Here is a 19,585-nt window from a genome sequence, read left to right on the forward strand (position 1 = left end):
TAACGAGGAAGGCAGGCCCATTAAGGTCAATGGGATTTACTCCCAAGTAAAGACAAATACTTTGGAACGGCTCTAGCAGCACACCAGCAGGCCTGCTCACTCAGAAGCAAGTTATTCCCAAGGAAGTGTGCCTCCGAGCGCAGCAAAAAGCCAAATGTGACATTTGGGCGGAAACCTATATTTGAAATCTTTCAATGCTAATCCTGAAGTCGACCCCACCCTCCACATTTTTAACATTAACATTATTATTTTTAAAAGAAAAAAATGTTATTCAGGCTACAGTGCCACTGTGGCTCAAGCAATCTTTATTTTGTGTTTATTCTTTTTCAATCATTTTTTAAAAGTTTTTTTTAATACAAGTAACTTAAATGAGGTGATAAAACAAGTCTACGCATTCCCCCTTCCCCCCCCACACTCTTCCAACACACACATACAGGAGAATTTCATTTTAATGCTCTCTTTTTATGCTCTCACTCTTTTGGCTGCTATAGCAACTTTTTTCCTTTAAAAAAAAATACAGAAGCCACTCCCCCTCAAAGAAATGAAGATGAGAGAGGGGGCAGAAAGGGGAGTACGTATGGACACACACATACACCGTTTTTTAAAAAAAGCAGTACATTTAAATATATAAATCCAACAACAACAACAACCAAAAAAACAACTTTCCCGCTACAGCATTACATACAGAAGGTATTTCACATCTAGGGAAAACAGGAAGTGTAACGACACCAGTTAACCAGAGGGGGAGCAGTAGAGGCTGTCTCCCCTCCAGTTGGCAAGGAGTTACTGCCAAGGGGGTCCATGGAGATTGGGATGGGACAGTGGATTTTGGCAGCAACTTTGGGGCAGTGGGTTGTGCGACATTTGAAATACATGAAAGACAGAAGGTTGGGAGATGGGGTAGGGAAGAGTGGAGCTACACAATTGGCATTATTTGTTTCCAAAGGAAGATGTGACAGTCACCCAGGTCATCTGATGGACCTTTGGAGTTTTAAAAAACTTTGGACACATCGGAAGACACTCTGTTCTTCCTTTGTGTGTGTGGGGGGTCTCGTCCGTCGTTTGGAAGAGATCCATCCTCAAGAGAACAACTGGCTGCCATTTAATTCCTATTCCCCAGCCAGATGCATTCCCAAGATCACTTCCACACAAAAGAACCACCGGGGGTGGGTGGGTGGAAAGTGTAAAATGTTCACATCAAGTGGTTAAAACCCCTTTTTTTAAAAAAACAGGAAAGAGCAGGGTATTCCCTCCCTGTTGCCCCAAATTTCTGATGCAGGAATGCTCTCAAACTTGGTTTCATTTTCATCAGGATTACAGAGTTATAACCCAAGAGGTCACTTGTTATTTCCGGCCTGTGTGCATGCGAGAAGGGTGTGGTTAGCATTAAAAACAAAGGGTGCTCAACTGGCATGAAGCAATTGTGTGAACAGCCTTCCTTCTCTACAAAGCTTGATGCGAGTACACTGAATGTTTTTTAAGGGCAAACACTGGGTTTGTCTCCAGCCCTATACTTCTTTCCACATAAATCTTCCAAAAACCCAGACAATGTAATCCAGATTGCTGGGGAGAGAGGAGGAGACAACTGGGGATGAATGGGGAAATGTGTTTGAATCGGTACCTAATGGTACCAGTCCCATTTTTGCTCCACCCAGAGTGACTAAGAGTGTCAAACTGAAGCAGGAAATCTATTGGAAAAACTCCTCCAGCATTCTCCTTTCCCAGTAGAAGCATCTCCTATTGGTCGCTCTGGATTCCAGGAAGTTATGGGAGGGGCTAAGAGGACACTGCAGGAAGATGTTGGATTGTGGAATTTGGTGGTTTGGGCAGGAAGAGATGAATTCAGCACACACGGGACGGGGTGGGGGGAAAATAAAATAAAAGACACAGATCAGCTGACGTGCGAACTATTCCAGAGCGAGGCACTTGCTTCAGAAGCATTAAAAAAACACACCCCACCCAATTCCATTTGGAAAGACAAGAAGCACACAGGATAACCAGTAGTGTTAAACATCTCTGGACCTTCCCAGCATCAAGCCTCAATTGTCTACATTTACAGGTGGACCAACAGATGCTGACCTAGAACGTTAGGATGGGAATGGTTACAGAAAGGGAAAGGGTGACCAGAAGGCAAGCAGAGGGCGTTGAGGGGAGTGGCAACCCCCCCCCCAGCTTTTGCAGGGTGTCAGGTGCGCATGCACGCATGTGCACACACACACACACACACCCCACACCACTCAAGTTATGAAACCGGTGCACGTTAATTAAGGCTCAAAGAGAGAATCACAGGAGATGAGGAACACAAGAGCACCACTGCGAGGGGCACAGAGCTGCCCCCAAACCATTCCCCATCTCTCATGACAAACTGTGTGGAGGAAGGGTTTTTAAACACACACACACACACACACACACACACACACCCAGCCACCCTCGCTGTGAATGCATCCTGCAGGCTGCCTCTTGCTTTGGAACAAATGCCAATTCACGGGCCGGGCCTGGATCCATGCAACAGTTGTTGCCTGGGCTGGAAAGCAGGCTGGGCTTGCCTCACTCCTCCAAGCAACCTGGGAGATGCAGTTTTGGCAAGGGTACTGCTTCTATGACGGGCCCCCAGGGCTGACAAGATACCCTGCAGGGTTCTTGCAATGAGGGTCTAAACTGGTTTACGCCAGTATCGTCATATAGACAGGCCTTGCCAGTTCTACATTGGCTTTCCCTTCCCGTTTTGGGAAAAAAGAAAAAGATACTTTGTGGACTGAAGTTAACTTCTCACCCACATTTGCTGGAAGAAGGGGATTTAGTAGGGGCAGAACAGCAAAAAGCAAGCCCTAATTACCCTCTAAGCATTCCGCCTCCCATTAAGTTGTCTTCCCCAGTACACACACACACACACACACACACACACACACACACACACACACACTGTGGTTTTTCGTTCAGCACAGAAAAAGACGACCAGAATGAACTTTCTACTGCCTACAAAAAGTTACTGGCTCAGATAATCTTTTAAGTCTATAAATAGTAATTATTTAAAAAAAAAAAAAAACCCAACAACCCCAAGTTATCTATATATGTGGTATCAGATACTGCTTGTGTGTCACTTTGATTTTGCATTTACCCTGGGGTGGGGGTGGGGGAAAGAACAGAAACATTGGTCTCTACAACAGAGGGTTAATGTTGTAATTCCTGCATGTGTGCACAGCCTGGGGGAAATTATGGCTAGATCTGTGGGTGGTCAGTGGTGTGCATGATATATTTTTGGTGGAGGAGATGAGCAATGTGGACTATTAAGGGGTTGGTATGTTTGGAGGGTCAGAAGGAATCTGGTAGTGATGGTGCCATAACTAGCAAGGAAGTTATGAAGACATAACCCAATTCTGGCTAGGAACCACTTTGGTTGCCCAAAGCAGGGGCACGTTGGAAAAAAAATCAACATATCTGTAACCCTGCTCCAGAGAACTAGCACCCTCACACACTTTTCCAGAAACAAACACACTTAAAGAATGCCCAGTAACGTGTCCGAATTTCGATGCACACAATTAACTATTCATATTTAAAAGTCAATTATTTTGCACTGAAGATCTACAATGCAAAGGGGAAGAAAAGGTCACGGGGCGGGCGGGAAGAGCAACCCTCTTCTTCCAAAGACAAGGAAAAACAGTATTTCTCTCCCTGGCCTTGTGGTCACAAAATATCCTGGGAAATCCAAAGCGTTTGGTGGGCTCTGTTAGCCCTTCACAATTCACACCTCTAAAGTGCATGCAAGTCTTTGTGATGGAAACCCATGGGGCAGAGAGAGTGTGTGTGTGTGTGTGTGTGTGGAGGGGGGGGAGAGGCTTTGATTGGACAGATCAAAAAGTGAGCTCAGAAATGCTACATATCAAGGGGGAGAAGAGACACGCACGCACGCACACACGCCCTCGGATCCGTCGGTCCACCCACCCACCCCCAATTCGGGCCCTCCCACAGCTTGAAGAATGCACAGCACTTCCCGTTGGACAGAAGTCACGGGGGGGGGGGGAATTGAGGAAGCTTCTTGCGATAAACTGTCTCCTTTTTTCTTTCTTTAAAAAAGAAAAAAATGTACATCCTTGCCAATTTCACAGAGAAGCAAGCAGCTTTCAGCACACCACAAAAGGTCCCCTCCTTTCCCCCTCCTGTCCCTGAAAAAAAAAAAATAATAATAAAAATCAGGAAGTCAGGGGTTAAGTCCTTGCCCCTCCCAGTTCAGCAAATCTCCTTTCTCCAGGCCTGCTTTCTTCTCTCTCTCTCTCACACACAGATGAAGGGCCCTCTTCCTTAAACCGCAAAGAAAATTAAAAAAACAGAACTAAAAAGGGTTTGCCATCTTCCTTTCAGGCTCTCTTCTTGGGAGGGAACGTCCTTTTTTGCTCTCCTGTCCTGCCCCAAAAACGTTTCCGTTTTTCGAATAAAGACAGAACCGAGTTTGAAAATACTGTTCCGACACGACGGCTCGTCCAACTCGGGACATCCAGAAGAGGAGGTCCACTCCATGAAATCCACAGCAACCAAAGTCTATAATCAAAGCACCCAAACTTTGTTCTCATGGACCAAAGAAAAACATATTAATTATTACTAAATGGTCTTTTTTTTTTTAACCCCCCCTTGCCCCGATGCTTTGATTCCCGCCCCCTCAACCCAAGGTTTCGTGATTTTTATGCTACGACAAATTCTGATTTGAGGTCCGCCTTAACTTCTGGCTTCCACACAGAGTCTTCGAAGTCAAGGTCCAGGCTGCCTTCACTAGACACGCTACTGTTGCTGTTGGTACGGCTGGACTTGCGGTTCGGCAGCCAGTGATAGGGCGCCCGGGCGTCACGCCGGGCCTTTCGGCGCAACCGTTTCTGCTGCATCAGGAGCTGTAGGCGTTCCACTTTGCAACGGGTAGCGCGGTTCTCTGTCTGCCGCAAACGGTCACCTAAAACAAAGGGTGGGGAAAGGAAGAAAGACAAGTGGTTAAAATTAATGAAGTAAACTTGCGGAATTCCCTGCCACAAGATTTGAAAAGTCATAAGCTTCAACGTGTCCTAAAAAAGAGAATCAGACCAGTTCAAGGAGAAAAATAGGGCTGTTAATGGTGCAGCAGGGAAATGGCTTGACTAGCAAGCCAGAGGTCACCAGTTCAAATCCCTGCTGATATGTTTCCCAGACTATGGGAAACACCTATACCGGGCAGCAGCAATATAGGAAGATGCTGAAAGGCATCATCTCATACTGCGCAGGAGGAGGCAATAGTAACCCACTCCTGTATTCTACCAACAACCACCACAGGGCTCTGTGGGCACACTTTACCTTTATTGGCAATTAACCTGAATGACAGTATGGGACCTCCATGTTCAGAGCAACAGTTACTTGGGAGCAGCTGTGGCCTTCGTGACCTCCTTGTGGACTTCCCAGAAACCCTCCAACGGGCAAATGTGGAAAGCAGAGATGCTGGCTTAGACAACTCTTTGGTCGGACCCAGCTGGGCTCTTGTTTCCACCACCCTATGCACACTTAACGTGGGAGGAGGTCCCGGGGAACTCAGGGAAACTTGCTTCGAAGTAAAGGTTTCTGCTGCAGGACAATGTCCTGCTTTTGAAGAAAATGTGCAAGGCATTGCACGGTAGGTCAGAGTCCTGAAGTTCACCTGCTCTGCCTACTCCGGGAACTGGGTAGGGCAGAATATTCACATGGGTTAGGAAATGCGATGTTCACATCTTCCGACAACAGAATTTGACAATAGCGCTATTTGTACGTCAAGTCTGATGCATGTGCAATCTATATACAGGGTGCGAATGTACAGTCATCCACACATGACGTTCAAGGCACATAGTCGTACACTTCCTCCCCCTCCCCTACATTAGTTAATCAATCAATTAATTATAAACCTTCCCATCCAGAGGCTCTGGGTGGTGTACAACAACTTTTAGAAAGACATAACACCACACAATTCAAAACACAGTGCCAAAAACAATATAAAAACAATTCAAACACAATTAAAACCATTAAAAACCAAATAAAATACATTTAAAAGCAACACCACCACCACTTTGGAAGGCCAAGCCAAACAAATAAGTTTTTAGGGCTCCCTTAAAGGCCTTCAGTGAGCCTAAACTGCGGATATCTGCCAAGAGTGCATTCCACAGGCCAGGAGCAGCGACAGAAAAGGCCCGGTTCCAAGTCGCCACCAGACATATTGGTGGTAACTGGGGACGGACCTCTCCAGCTGACCTCATCGAGCGATGGGGATCATACAGAAGGCGGCGCTCTCTAAGGTAACCCAGACCCAAGCCGTTCAGAGCTTTAAAGGTAATAACCAGCACTTTGTATTTCGCTTGGAACATTTGAGGGGGCCTGTATCCAGGTTCATTTTTGTTGTTGCTAAAGACACACATACACAGCCACACACACAGGCAGCTGTACAGTGTCACTTCTGAACAGCTCACGGCTTCAGAGAGGAGAACTGGTCTTGTGGTAAGGTAAAGGTAAAGTGTGCCGTTGAGTTGGTGTCGACTCCTGGCGCCCACAGAGCCTATGGTGGTTGTCTTTGGTAGAATACAGGAGGGGTTGACCATGGCCTCCTCCCGCACAGTAGTAGTAAATTTATTACGGTCCTTAGACCACCTTGGCGCAGTAGGAGATGATGCCTTTCAGCATCTTTCCTAGATCGCTGCTGCCCAATATAGGGGTTTCCCATAGTCTGGGAAACATACCAGCGGGGATTCGAACCGGCAACCTCTGGCCACCTAACGGCACAGTGGGGAAATGACTTGACTAGCAAGCCAGAGGTTGCTGGTCTTGTGATAGCAAGCTTGAATTGTCCCCTTTACTAAGCAGGGTCCACCCTGGTTTGCATTTGAATGCGGGACTCCATGTATGAGCACTGGAAGAGATTCCCCCTCAGGGGATGATGGAGCCGCTCTGGGAAGAGCAGAAGGTCCCAAGTTCCCTCCCTGGCAGCATCTCCAGATAAGGCTGAGAGAGACTCCTGCCTGTAACCTTGGAGAAGCCGCTGCCAGTCTGTGAAGACAATCCTGAGCAAGACGGACCCAGGGTCTGACTCGGTAAGAGGCAGCTTCCAATGTTCCTATGGATAACATGGCGGGGGAGAACTTCTGTCTGCCACCCCAGACCCCTTTGTGGGGATTTTAAAAGGGCAATTCTGGAAAGCAGGGGGCCAAGAGCTGGCCCGCCTGGACGGGAGCGTGGGGCCAATAGCGGTGGGTGGACCAGAGCCAGCCCGCCCAAAGCCTCTGGCACGGTGGGCGCCACCGTTGGCACATGGGCACACAACGAGACACCCTGAGCCCAGCTGCAGGGTCCGCCAGCCGCAGCCGTTCCTCGCGGGGCAACCACCACCACCACCACAGCAGAAGCAGGCCTCCATCTCCATGGCAACCGGGACAGGAAGCAGAAGCAGGCCAGGCAAACAATGGCTCTGGCGCGCTTGTGCACGCTCGCGCTCGCTCGCTCTTTTCGGCTGCCTGCCTCTCTCTCTCTCCCCCGCCCCACCGCCGCCCGCTTTCAAGCACTTCCCCTTTCCGAGGAGAACAGAATTTCACTCCTGACTTCTCGCCTCCCACTCTTCGCCGTCAAAGAAGGCAGAGGGTGCGTCTTTGCTCCCGCTCGCTTTAGCAGCCCGTGGGCGGGTGAACAATTGAGCGTTTATAGAGACGGGGCTGGAGCGGCAGAGAAAAAGGAAAAAGAAAGAAAGAAAGAAAGCCCACTCGATGAGAAACTTGGCCGTGGAGCGTTCGCTCTCTTTGGTGTCATCAGGGCTGCGGGAGGGGAGGAGGGGAAGAGAGAAAATATATTTATTTCAAAAGGGGAGATTTTGCAGAGCCGCAGGATTTTACTTATATTTTTTTAAGGAGCAAAAGGGTTTGATGAGCTCACTGGGGGGACAGTCCCCGACCCAAAACGTCTTCACAAGAACATCAGAGCAGCCCTGCAGGATCAGGCCCAAGGAGGCCCATCTAGTCCAGCATCCTGTTTTGCACAGTGGCCCACCAGATGCCTCCGGGGAGCCCACAGGCAGGAGTTGAAAGGGGCCTGCCCTCCCTCCCTCCTGTCTCCCCCCCACCCCTGCAACTGGTGCTGTTACTCCGCTGCAACTAGGAGTAACTTCCTTGTGGTCTTGTTTCTGGACTGTAAACCCCTTGGGGCACAGACCCACGTCCCTGTTTCTGCTCAGTTTAGAGATGGCGCTAGATGAATTCTAACAAAAAGAAACATGCTCCAGACGGAGAAGACGACAGACACTGCCAGTTCCCCATGACACTTTGGTAAAGGTGCAGTGTGCAGCCCATGCCTCAGTTTCCCCCTCGTCACACTGGCACTAGCTCTGGACAGACGCGACGTAAGAAGAACTATCCTCTTATTGCCTTGGTTTTATGCCGGTCTATGACTGTAATAAAGATTGATTGATCATAAAGAAAAAGAGTGACCAAAAAGGGGGAAAGATTTTTGCACAGATGTATGCCAGAAGACAAAGGCGAGGAAGAACCAACTCAAATGGCAAACTCCCATTCATCAGCACCCTGACTGAGGACCAGGAGTAGCTGAGAATGTTAAGATTTAGCTAATGGATCCTGCGTCCTGAAGCGCAGAAGGGCAAAACTAATCCACGCTGGTGACAGGCAGGACAGGAACCGGGGGCGGTATTTATTCTAGAGGAACTCATCCGAGGAGGCCACGATTGCGTGAACGCCCCCGGAGAGACATCGTGGACAGGCAGAGAAAGAAATAATAATTTTAACTCTCTCTCTCTCTCTCTCACAGACACACACACACACACCTCACAACACAGAGAGCTGTTTCACGTCACGGGTTACAGCATCACACCAGCTGCCTCAGCTCTTGACAGGGAAATGGCGACACGAACAAGTCCCTATCCTGGTCAACGGGGTGCTGCAAAGCTGGGTGTCACCCCAAAGCTGGCACAGCTGCACACACCAATGCGCATGGCAAATGCTCTGATCCTTCCAGTGTGGACATCCCTGGGCTTCAAAGTATTTAGAGAAAGCATGGTTTGGGGGCTGGGGTTGTCTCTGGCATAACCAGAGGAGGGCTGGTCTGGTGGCCGCAAGCATGACTTGTCCCCTGAGCTAAGCAGGGTCCACCCTGGTTGCATATGAATGGGAGGCTAGAAGTGTGAGCACCGTAAGATATTCCTCTGAGGGGATGGGGCCGCTCTGGGAGGAGCAGAAGGTTCCAAGTTCCCTCCCTGGCAGCATCTCCAAGAGAGGGTGGAGAGAGAGACTCCTGCCTGCAACCTTGGAGAAGCTGCTGCCAGTCCGTGCAGACAATCCTGAGCTAGAGGGACCAAGGGTCTGACTCAGTATATGAACCAACCCATTGGCCACCGCTATACTTGGGGAGCAGCACACCTGCCCCTTTCGTTGCCCTCTGAAGAGGAGCAAGGTGGCCGTTTCCGTGGTCCTCTCGCCTGATCTTCCCACTGGGCTCTGGTTCCCGCCCTCTCTTCGCTTCCAACTAAGCCCCCTTCCAGACACTCTTAGGCCTCACCTCGCCCTGTTGCCCAAGCAGGCAGAAAGGAATTCCAGACATCTGCACGAGGGCGTGAGCAACACCCCCACGGCCCCTTTTGAAAACGGCCTTTCCTGTCTTAAAGAGCCCAAGGACCCAGCTCCCAGCAACAAGAGCAGTGATCTCTCCATGCTCCCCCCCTCCCCAATTATTTCCACCAGGTTTCTTGCTGATCTTCACCTACAAGATCGGGCCATGTTTGAAGAACTGCGCCTCAATCTATCCCTCCCTCCCTCCGTTAAATGGGCCCATATCCTTCACAGGGATCTCGAGAGCACAGATCTTAGAGCTGGGAGACCTTAGAATACACACACACACACACACACACACACACACACACACACACACACACATTGAATCAAAGTATTCTGGAAGCTTCATGTTTCTGCCATGCACAGCCTGGGGTATCATCAGCCCCTGCCCCCTCTCATTTGAGCAAGCATTTCAAACTCCACTCTGGGGTTGTGCCTCTCTGAAGGCCGAGAGGCTGGCTATTAGAAAGTGGAGCCTCCATGCTCAGGGGCAGCATAACTTTGAATACTAGTATTGCCTTCATCATGCCCCAGTTGTGGGCTTCCCAGAGGCAGCATACGACCAGTTGCTATGGGAAATGGGATGCAGGACTAGAGCGGACCTATGGACTGATCTGTATGGACCGGAACCACTGCCTCTCTCCCAAGTCACCGAGGGCCATTGTGAGCAGGATGCTTTTGTATACAGATTTCCACCCCCACCCCCAACAACAGCAGGGAAATGTCTAACAAGCAGAAGGTTGCCGGTTCAAATCCCCACTGGTACTATATTGGGCAGCAGCGATATAGGAAGATGCTATAAGGCATCATCTCATAGTGCGTGGGAGGTGGCAATGGTCAACCCCTCCTGTATTCTTCCAAAGAAAACCTGTGGGCGCCAGGAATCGGAACTGACTCGATGGCACACTTTACCTTTACCAACTCAGTAAATACCTGCTAGCTCAAAGTATGCAAGCTGTGCTCTGCACATGCCCAGAGGCATTTTGCTCTCACACCGGTGAGGCCCTGCACTCATTCATATTGGGACAAAACAACAAGGTGGTCCGAGGTCAGTGGCAGGCAACCCGCTCCTGAATCAAGGAGGTGAAATCCCCACACGGCATGGACTCCAGGAGGGGGGCTTTACCCCCTCCTTCGCCCCCCCAGCCGCAAATGCAAGCCCCAACAGGCCGCCCTGCAGGTACGCACGGGGGGCGGGGGGAGAGCCAGCCCTGTGCTGCTGCAGCAACTCCTCACTCCTGTCTTCGTTGCTACTGATCTCAGCCTCCCACTCAATCTCTCTTCAGCTGGAGCCAACTGAACAAACAAGGGATATGCGGGGGGGGGGGGAGGAATGGAATGCAGCATCCCTGCCCCGATTCCCACCCCCTTCCCAACCCAAATCTGTCCGACTCTGCTCCCTGGAGGTGCCCCTCTGAAGTGGTGGCTGCAGCAGCAGCTTTGGGGGCGGGAACGTAAAAGCAGAGGAGGAGGAGGAAAGGTAGCATAGGAGACGTAGAGGGAGGGGGGAGAGCTGCAGGGGGGCGCGCACACAAAGCACATTCGCAGCCGAGGCGGAGCAGGAAGGGGGGGGGATGCACACACACACCCCGCACCCTGAAACATGGTCTTCTCAGGAGAGGAGAGCTGGTCTTGTGGTAGCAAGTATGACTTGTCTCCATAGCTAAGCAGGGTCTGCCCTGGTTGCATCTGAATGGGAGACTTGATGTGTGGGTGTGAGCACTATAAAATATTCCCCTTCAGGGGATGGAGCCGCTCTGGGAAGAGCAGAAGGTTCCAAGTTCCCTCCCTGGTTTCTCCAAGATAGGACAAGATTTTTTTTTTATAGGACAAGATTTTTTTTTAATTGAACCAACAAACTACCAAACTACCATACAGTACGTCGGACTGAGAGAGGTTCCTGCCTGCAACCTTGGAGGAGCCACTGCCAGTCTGTGAAGACAACACTGAGCTAGATAGACCCATGGTCTGACTCAGTATATGGCAGCTTCCTATGTTCCAGTGGCAACTTAGGTGGGAAATACTGCTTTATATGTATATAAAACAACGCCGGTTGGAGATTGGGGGCTCCCTCTTCCAGTGGCCTTGGACGTGCATTGCAGCAGCCTCCTACGCATCGCCACCGCTTGCATGCTGGCCTGCCCCTGCCCCGAGATCCAAGCTGAGCTTGGGGGGTGGGGGAAGAAGAGAGACTGACGCCAATGAGGCCTCTCTGCTCCAGAGCCTGCCCAAGGAGCGTGGAATGCCCTGGAGGAGACGTCAAGGCCGCCTTCTCGGAGTCCGCCAGGAGACTGAAGGACTCTGGAATGCTTTGCAGCACTCCAAGGACGTCACGTCCACCCTCCCGCTAACCCCATATCGGGATGGGCCAGCCCCCCATGGCAGAGAGCAGGTGGGTGGCACCTGACTGAAAGCCACCTTGAGGCTGAGCCGAGATTTGAACCCGGGACTCCTGGGCTTGAAGCTCACCTTCTTGGCCGGCTCTTACAAGACGGTTTCTGTCCGACACCCTCTCTCCCCACTAGACTCATAGGGACATAGGAAGCTGCCATATACTGAGTCAGACCATTGGTCTATCCAGCTCAGGATTGTCGACACAGACTGGCAGCGGCTTCTCCCGTCTCTCTCAGCCCTATCTTGGAGGGAACTTGGAACCTTCTGCTCTTCCCAGAGAGGCTGCATCCCCTCAGGCAGGGGGTGGATATCTTACAGTGCTCACATGTGGTCTCCCATTCAAATGCAACCAGGGCAGACCCTGCTTAGCTAAGGGGACCAGTCACACTTGCAAGCACCAGACCAGCTCTCCTCCCTGAGTAGCCACCAGATGAACCAGCGGCAACGGCAGACGAACCTGATGATCTCCATGGGCGTTGTGGTCCATAGCAAAGACGACGCTCTCCAAAACGCATAGGGCCAAATCTGGTCAGGGCTCTATAGGTCATTATAAACCTATATCAACCTTGTGTTTTGCCCAGAAACCCCTCAGCATCCAGTGAAGGTCTTTTAAGATAGGAGCGATGAAGACTTAAGTGTCCTCACCTGATCTCCCGCCCCTCCCCTGTCTACCTGATGTATGGAGAAGAGAAAGAGGCTCTGGTCACGTCTGGGTTCAGACAGAGCCGTGCACCCCTCACGTATTTCTCTTCTGGGCTTTTCAGAGGCACCCAGGTGGCCACTGTCAGAAGCAGGAAACGGGACAAGTTGCACCTTTTGTCCCATCAAAGGCTTCCGTGCTGGAGGCTTCCAGCCTAGCCGCTTTCCTGACACCCTAAGCTTGCTGTGTGCCGGGATTCTCTTTTGCTTTTGGCACGGAGACACTCTTCACCATGTGAGCTCTCACTTGGGAGTCAGACACAGGCCGGCCTCTTCCCTGAGAAACAGCCTCCTGCTTTCTAACCGCAGGAGTTGCCGCTGCGCATGAGCAGGGTCGTGTTGCACGGGAGTGAGAGTTAAGCTTGCAAGAAGATTGCTAGCCCAAGGTCACAGAGCGTGTTGTGCAGCCGAGTGTGGGATCGGAACCCAGAACTCCCTCATCCAAGGACACAGGCTTTTCCTTGAAGATACCCACGGCTCCCAGTTTGAGCCTCTGGCTCAAAACTCTCTCATGAAGAGGCCCCAAGACCCTTGAACAAATCCTATATGAAACCATGGCCCATTTCTTACAGGGATTCCCAGATGTTGTTGACTACAACATGAGCCATTTTGGGAAGGGCGGTATAGAAATCAAATTAATAATAATAATACAACTCCCAGCATCCCCGGCTGCAAGAGCCTTTGCTTGGGGATTTTGCCTAGCCTTCCAAGGTTTGCAAAGTTGTTGTTTTTTTAAAGTATTTTAATTGTTTTGAATTGTTTTTATATTGTTTTTAGCACTGTGTTTGAATTGTGTGTTTTTATGTCTTTTTAAAGTTGTACACTGCCCAGAGCCTTTGGATGGGGCGGTTTATAAATGTAATAAATAATAATGATGATGATGATGGGAGTTGTAGTCAAGAACATCTGGGAATCCCTGTTAGAGGGGACACTGGGCGGGAATGCTCTGTATGCTGCCCCACGCTGCTCCTGGGAGAATGGGAGGACAAAGAATGCCATTCACTTTTCTCAAAACCAAGGCAAGGGAGGGGCACTGGACCCACCCCCACCCATCGCCCTTGCCTTTGCCACCCCGGTTGTAGCCCTCTTTTACTTGGTGAGGACCACAGATAACGTCCTCCTGGAGGAAAGCGGGGGGGGGGGGGGCGGTCTGCAGGTCAGAAGAGGCAGAGCATCTGCCTTGCTTGCAGAAGGTCCCTGGCAGCACCTCCAGGTAGAACTGGGAAAGACTCCTGCCCAAATCCTCGGAGAGCTGCTGCCAGTCAGTGCAGACAATACTGAGCTCCGTGGGCCAAGTGTCTGTCTCAGCAGGAAGCAGCTTCCTATCTTCCTAAGCAGCTGGTGGATGGAAGAGCACGGCACGGCACCCCTCGAAGGGGATTTATAGCCACACGGCCCAACCTGCACTCCCATGCACAGGCCCGCCACCACAGTCTCCTGGGTGCCCCTTGAGCGCATTCAGAAAAATTCCTAAGCGGCCGCGCAAAACCCCACAGCAGCCCTGCTAGGGAGGCGGAGAGGCCTCCTGCAGCCAGACACAGAACATCCTGCAAGCCTCCCCCAAGGCTGTCTGGCCCGCTTTGGCACCGGGACGGGGCAGCCTTCAAGCCCGGAACGCCCGGCAGAGGCTGCGGCTCCGTGCCAGGAAGGAAGAGGAAGCCGGGGCGGTGGGGGGAGATGAAGAATAACGAAGAGCCCAAGCCAAGCTGCTTGTGCTGCGGCCGCCCCCCACACCCCCGCCAACTCGCCTTGCTATTTTGGTCCGTGGCCTTCGCCGGCCCACGGCTTCCTCGCAACCAAGCAGAGAGCGAGAGAGACAAACGCCAAGTGCAAATCATCCGAGTAACCTTGCAGTTCTTTGTTTTCTACTTCGCCTCTTTGGATTTGTTAAAGGGGGCAGGGTGGGGCGGGGCGGGTCACAAGAAGGCGGAGGAGGAGATCTGGTCTTGCGGTCGCTAACATGAACGGCTAAGCAGGGTCTGCCCTGGTTTTGCATTTGGATGGGAGACCACGTCCACACTTGCCTGCAGGAGGTTCCAAGTCCCCTCCTTGGCAGCTTCCTACGGGTCCTAGGACCCCACACTGCATTCTAAAGAGCAGGCAGGGTTCTGCTCCAACCCACGACCGAGAGAAGAAGCGGAGGGTGGCACGTGCGGCTTCCCTCGCGACAGTCCTGTGAGGTAGGCCAGGCCCAGCCAGAGGACTGGCCCACGGCTGCTAGGCGGCCCCTTCAGCCACTGGGCCAAGCTGCCAACTCACAGCTGGCGCCAGTGCAGGCGAGGGCAATTTAGCAAAATTATAACCTCGACAGTTTCAGTGTGATAGCGATCAGCTCAGCTCAGCTGGGCTGGGAGGAGGTTAACCCATTATTACCCAAGCTCTCCCACCCTCCAGGGCATTGGAATAAGGTTCTCCCTCCCTTGTCAGGGGATTAAAGGGAATCAAAGGAGGGAATCAGGGAGCCACTTGGCATTTGATGTGAATTTGCCAGCAGAATTGGGGGGGGGAGGGGGGGAGGATAGATCCCTGTAAGGCTCCAGGGAATGCAGTGGGCGGAGCTGTGAATGGGAGGAGGCGGCAAAGACATTTCCAAACCGCCCCCCCCCCCCAAAGGCTATTTGGGAGATGCCACACTCTAGCTTCTGGGCAGCTCCCTCCACTGTGTCTAACCACAGGGGTACATTTGCATATGCACATCCAGGTAAACAAGGAGGGGAGCCAAAGTAGACCCTTCCGGATATGGCTATGCTGCTCCTCCTCCATTTCAACACCACCCAAGAGAGAACTCCAACAAGTGCTTCTGCTGCTGCAGGCTACTTTTTGAAGTGGCTCAGGCCTCGGGAGGGGCTGCCCCATTTGAAACAAACCCTTTGGGGCAACCTTGTCCTGTGGCCACGACCCTGGAGGACTCCAAAAGGGAAGGGAGCCAGTCACCAAGAGGAGGCAGAAACGAGAGAGAAGGTTGGTCCTCAACAAGGGGTGAAGATAGACTGCCCCTGAGCGTGGAGGCTCCATTCAGCGACCACGCTGCACAGCAGTCACTAGGCCGTATCCTCCACAATTTCCCCATTTTGTCCGATCCGTATTGAGCGGCGGGCACGGTCTTCCAGACCTCTGCCCGCTCAATTAGAAATCCAGAACACAATGCAGTGGGTGGGCAAGAAACTTCTCCACCACACTTGGCACAATCACCACCTCAAATGCCCAGGCCCAAATCCAGCCCACACTGCTTTTAAGCAAAGCCACTAGGGTGAATTTGCATAGGCATCCTAGGAGAGAAGCACACACAGAGTGTGCAGGAGATGCTCCCCGTCTGGAACAGAAGTTAGCCCCAGTTCTTCAACGCTGTCCCTCGCCTGGCTTGGTAAAGAAATTGTCAGGCACAACATTGAGGCTTTTTTGGCTGGCGAGGACATAGGCAAACGAAGCCAAAAATCGGGAGACGCACACAGTGAGCCCATAAGATAGAGGGAATAAATAAGACTATAAATATTAGTACTAAGGAATACTTTGAATGTTTAGAAAGCGTGCCAAGTGCTTCAGATGTCTCCCTTTCGCCAACCCCGCAAGGGAGGAAAGTCCGATTGCAGCCGAGGCTAGGAGGGAACAGCTAATCCTGGCAAGGTAAGGAAGTCTGATTGCAGCTGAGACTGGGAGGGAATCACTTGCCTCTGTTGACCCCAAGAATTCATGGCACAGATGAGATGTGAACCAGAGAACGGGTGGGGACTTGCTTTGGGGAGATCAACACTGGCCCAGTTACTTTAGGGGCAAGCAGAGGAGGAAAACAAGTTGTCCTGTGCTCCACAAATTCTGTCTAAGCCCCCTTTAAAAGCCATCCCCACATCCAGTGGCAGAGAATTCCATAGGTTAATTATGCACTGTGTGGAAAAAGTACTTCCATTTGTCGGTCCTAACATTCCCAACCTTCAGTTTCATGGGATGACTCCTGGTTCTGGTGTGGTGAGAGAGGGAGGAAAGTTTCTCTCTGCCCACTCTGTCTACTTGTGCATAATTTTATACATCTCGATCATGTCTCTCCCCTTAGGTGCCTCTTTCCCAAACTAAAGAGCCCCAGATGCTGTAGCCTAGCCTCCTAAGGAAGGTGCTCCAGGCCCCTAATCATCTTGGTTCCCTCTTCTGCACCTTTTCCAGTTCTACAATGTTGTCCTTAAGATATGGTGACCAGAACTGTACACAGAACTCCAGATGTGGCTGCACCATAGATTTGTATAAGGGCATTATATTAGCAGCATTACTATTTTCGATCCCCTTCCTAATGACCCCTAGCATGGAATTTGTCCTTTTCACAGCTGCCGCGCACCAAGTCGACACTTTCAATGAGCTGTCCCCCATGACCCCAAGATTTCTACAGCTTAGACCCTATCAGTGTATATGTAAAATTGGGGCTTTTTGCCCCAACATGTATCACTTTACACTTGCTTACATTGAACCACAATTGTCACCCACTCCCCCAGTTTGGACAGATCCTTTTTGGAGCTCCTCTAAATCTGTTTTGGATTTCACTACGCTAAATAGTTTGGTGCCACCTGCAAATCTGGCCACGTCGCTGCTTACCCCTGCTTCTAGATCATTTATGAACAAGTTAAAGAGCACTGGTCCCAGTACAGATCCCTGGGGGACCCCACTTCTGACCTCCCTCCATTGTCCATTTAATACTATGCCAAATGGATCGCCTTTATCCACATGCCTGTTGACACTATCAAAGAACTCCAGAAGGTTAGCGAGGCAAGACTTTCCCCTTCAGAAGCCATGCTGGTTCTCCTTCAGCAAGGCCTGTTCTTCTCTGTGTTGAGCAATTTTAACAAGTATGCTTTCCATCAATTTGCCCAGCACAGAAGTTAAGCGAACAGGCCTGTAGTAGGGGTAAGTTACATATTTTTGCTAGATCAGCAATTTCACATTTGAAATTGGTCTTCAAATCGGTTTGATTCTGTTTTGTGCAGACTAACACCAGACATCCTTCCTTTTGCTTGCATTGTAACTATAAAATAAATTGAAGGATAACACATTTGAGACTTTATTCCTTTTTTTAAAAAAAGGAATATTCTTTTTTTCACCATCGTCTCTTGAACATGCCACATGATCTGCAAGATTGCCAGAGTATCCACACATCTCTTGCACCCAATGCAGTGACCAACAGTGAAAAAACCCTCTTCCATCAGAACTGAAGCTAGACTGAAGATTCAATGTATGTATTAATTCAGGGGAGGGGCTCTACAGCTCACCAGCCTTGCCCTAGCATCTGTGAACCAATCAGAATCAAATCTGATTTCTATCAGTTGCCAGAACCCACCACTGGCCTATCAGAGAGCAGCTACTGGGGTTCAAAATTTGATTTTCAGCCAAGCAGGCAGAGGCTGGATGAGTGGAGGATTCTGGGAAGGCCACTTTGCAAACACCACACCCACCCACCCTGTTGCGGGGTCTTAACCAATCACTGGGCTGCAAATTATAAATGCCCTTATACAAAACTATGGTGCGGCCACACCTGGAGTACTGCATACAATTCTGACCGCCACATCTTAAAAAGGACATTGCAGAACTGGAAAAGGTGCAGAAGAGGGCAACCAAGATGATCAGGGGCCTGGAGCACCTTCCTTATGAGGAACACCTGGGGCTATTTAGTTTAGAGAAAAGACGACTGTGGGGAGACATGATAGAGGTCTGTAAAATCAGGCATGGTGTGGAGTGGAGAGAGAGAAATTCTTCTCCCTCTCGCATAACACTAGAACCAGGGGTCATCCCATGAAACTGGTTGCCAGGAAATCTAGGACCAGCAAACGGAAGTACTTTTCCACACAACGCATCATCCACTTGTGGAACTCTCTGCCACAAGATGTGGTGACAGCCAACCACCTGGATGGCTTGAAGAGGGGCTTGGATATAACTTCATGGAGGAGAGGTCTATCAACGGCTACTAGTCGGAGGGCTACAGGCCACCTCCAGCCTCAGAGGCAGGATGCCTCTGAGCACCAGTTGCAGGGCAGCAACAGCAGGAGGGAGGACCTGCCCCTTTCAAGTCCTGCCTGTGGCTTCCAGCGGCATCTGGTGGGCCACTGTGTGAAACAGGAGGCTGGACTAGAGGGGCCTCCTTGGGCCTGACCCAGCAGGGCTGTCCTGATGTTCTAAATATACACGCAAATTCTGAGAGGAACCCGGCCCAGAGACAGGCCGCGAAGGGAGCAAGGCAGGCAGACTCACCGGAAGGCCTGCAGGCTGCCACTTGGCTTGGGCACTGGGCCCCGGAGTGCAGGGGCTGGTTAGCAGCGGCCGCCAGTTTGTCTGAGGTAGTGTTGTTGGCGAGATCCGGGGAGGGCGGAGGTGAAGGCGACAACGAGCACTGCGTCTGGCACCGGAGCTGCGTCAGGGACTGCGGCATGCCCTGGTAGTGCCGGGTGGCGCTCAGGAGGTCGTTGAGGATCTGGAGGATGGTGCCAATGTCCCGCCGCGGCCGCCCACTGCTGTCTTGGCAATTCGGGTGCAAAGTGCCTGCAAAGCAAGTGGAGGGGGGGACGGAGAGGATTGTTAGGAAGCTGTGGCCAACCTCACCTCGCCCACTGTCACGAAGCAGCACAAGATACGCCGTTTCCCCCAGAGGGCTCAGCCTCTCTTTTTAAAAAGAGAATCAGGTTGCTAGCCCTCATGGGGATTCTTCAATTTCTCTAGAACATTTTTGCTATGTGAAGTTTAATACACACACACACACAGAGCCCTCAGGGAGCTTCAAGAACACACTGTTATGTGCTAGATACAAATTACTTGAACAAACAAGTGTAGGATTGTGCCACGCCAGTAGCAACCAACGCGACAATGTTCTGGGCCTTTTAATAAATCCTATATTCACTGCACTAGTGGTCATTGCAACATCCTGTGGCAATAGGTTG

The 19,585-nt window shown here is 51.0% G+C and overlaps 1 protein-coding gene across 2 annotated transcripts in view; it reads right to left on the bottom strand.

The window, feature by feature from the left end:
* Positions 1-285: 285 nt before the first annotated feature.
* MIDN (midnolin) overlaps positions 286-19,585 on the bottom strand; it is a 44,634-nt gene continuing 25,334 nt past the window's right edge. For both annotated transcript variants that reach the window (XM_053297227.1, XM_053297228.1), the window contains exons 7-8: positions 18,903-19,190; positions 286-4,939 (exon numbers count right to left, since the gene is read on the bottom strand). In XM_053297227.1, the coding sequence (XP_053153202.1) occupies positions 4,677-4,939; positions 18,903-19,190 (551 nt within the window). In that variant the 3' untranslated portion in view covers positions 286-4,676. The remainder of the gene's footprint in view (positions 4,940-18,902; positions 19,191-19,585) is intronic.

This window comes from Hemicordylus capensis, chromosome 2 (assembly GCF_027244095.1).
Source record: "Hemicordylus capensis ecotype Gifberg chromosome 2, rHemCap1.1.pri, whole genome shotgun sequence".
NCBI classification, from domain to species: domain Eukaryota; kingdom Metazoa; phylum Chordata; class Lepidosauria; order Squamata; family Cordylidae; genus Hemicordylus; species Hemicordylus capensis.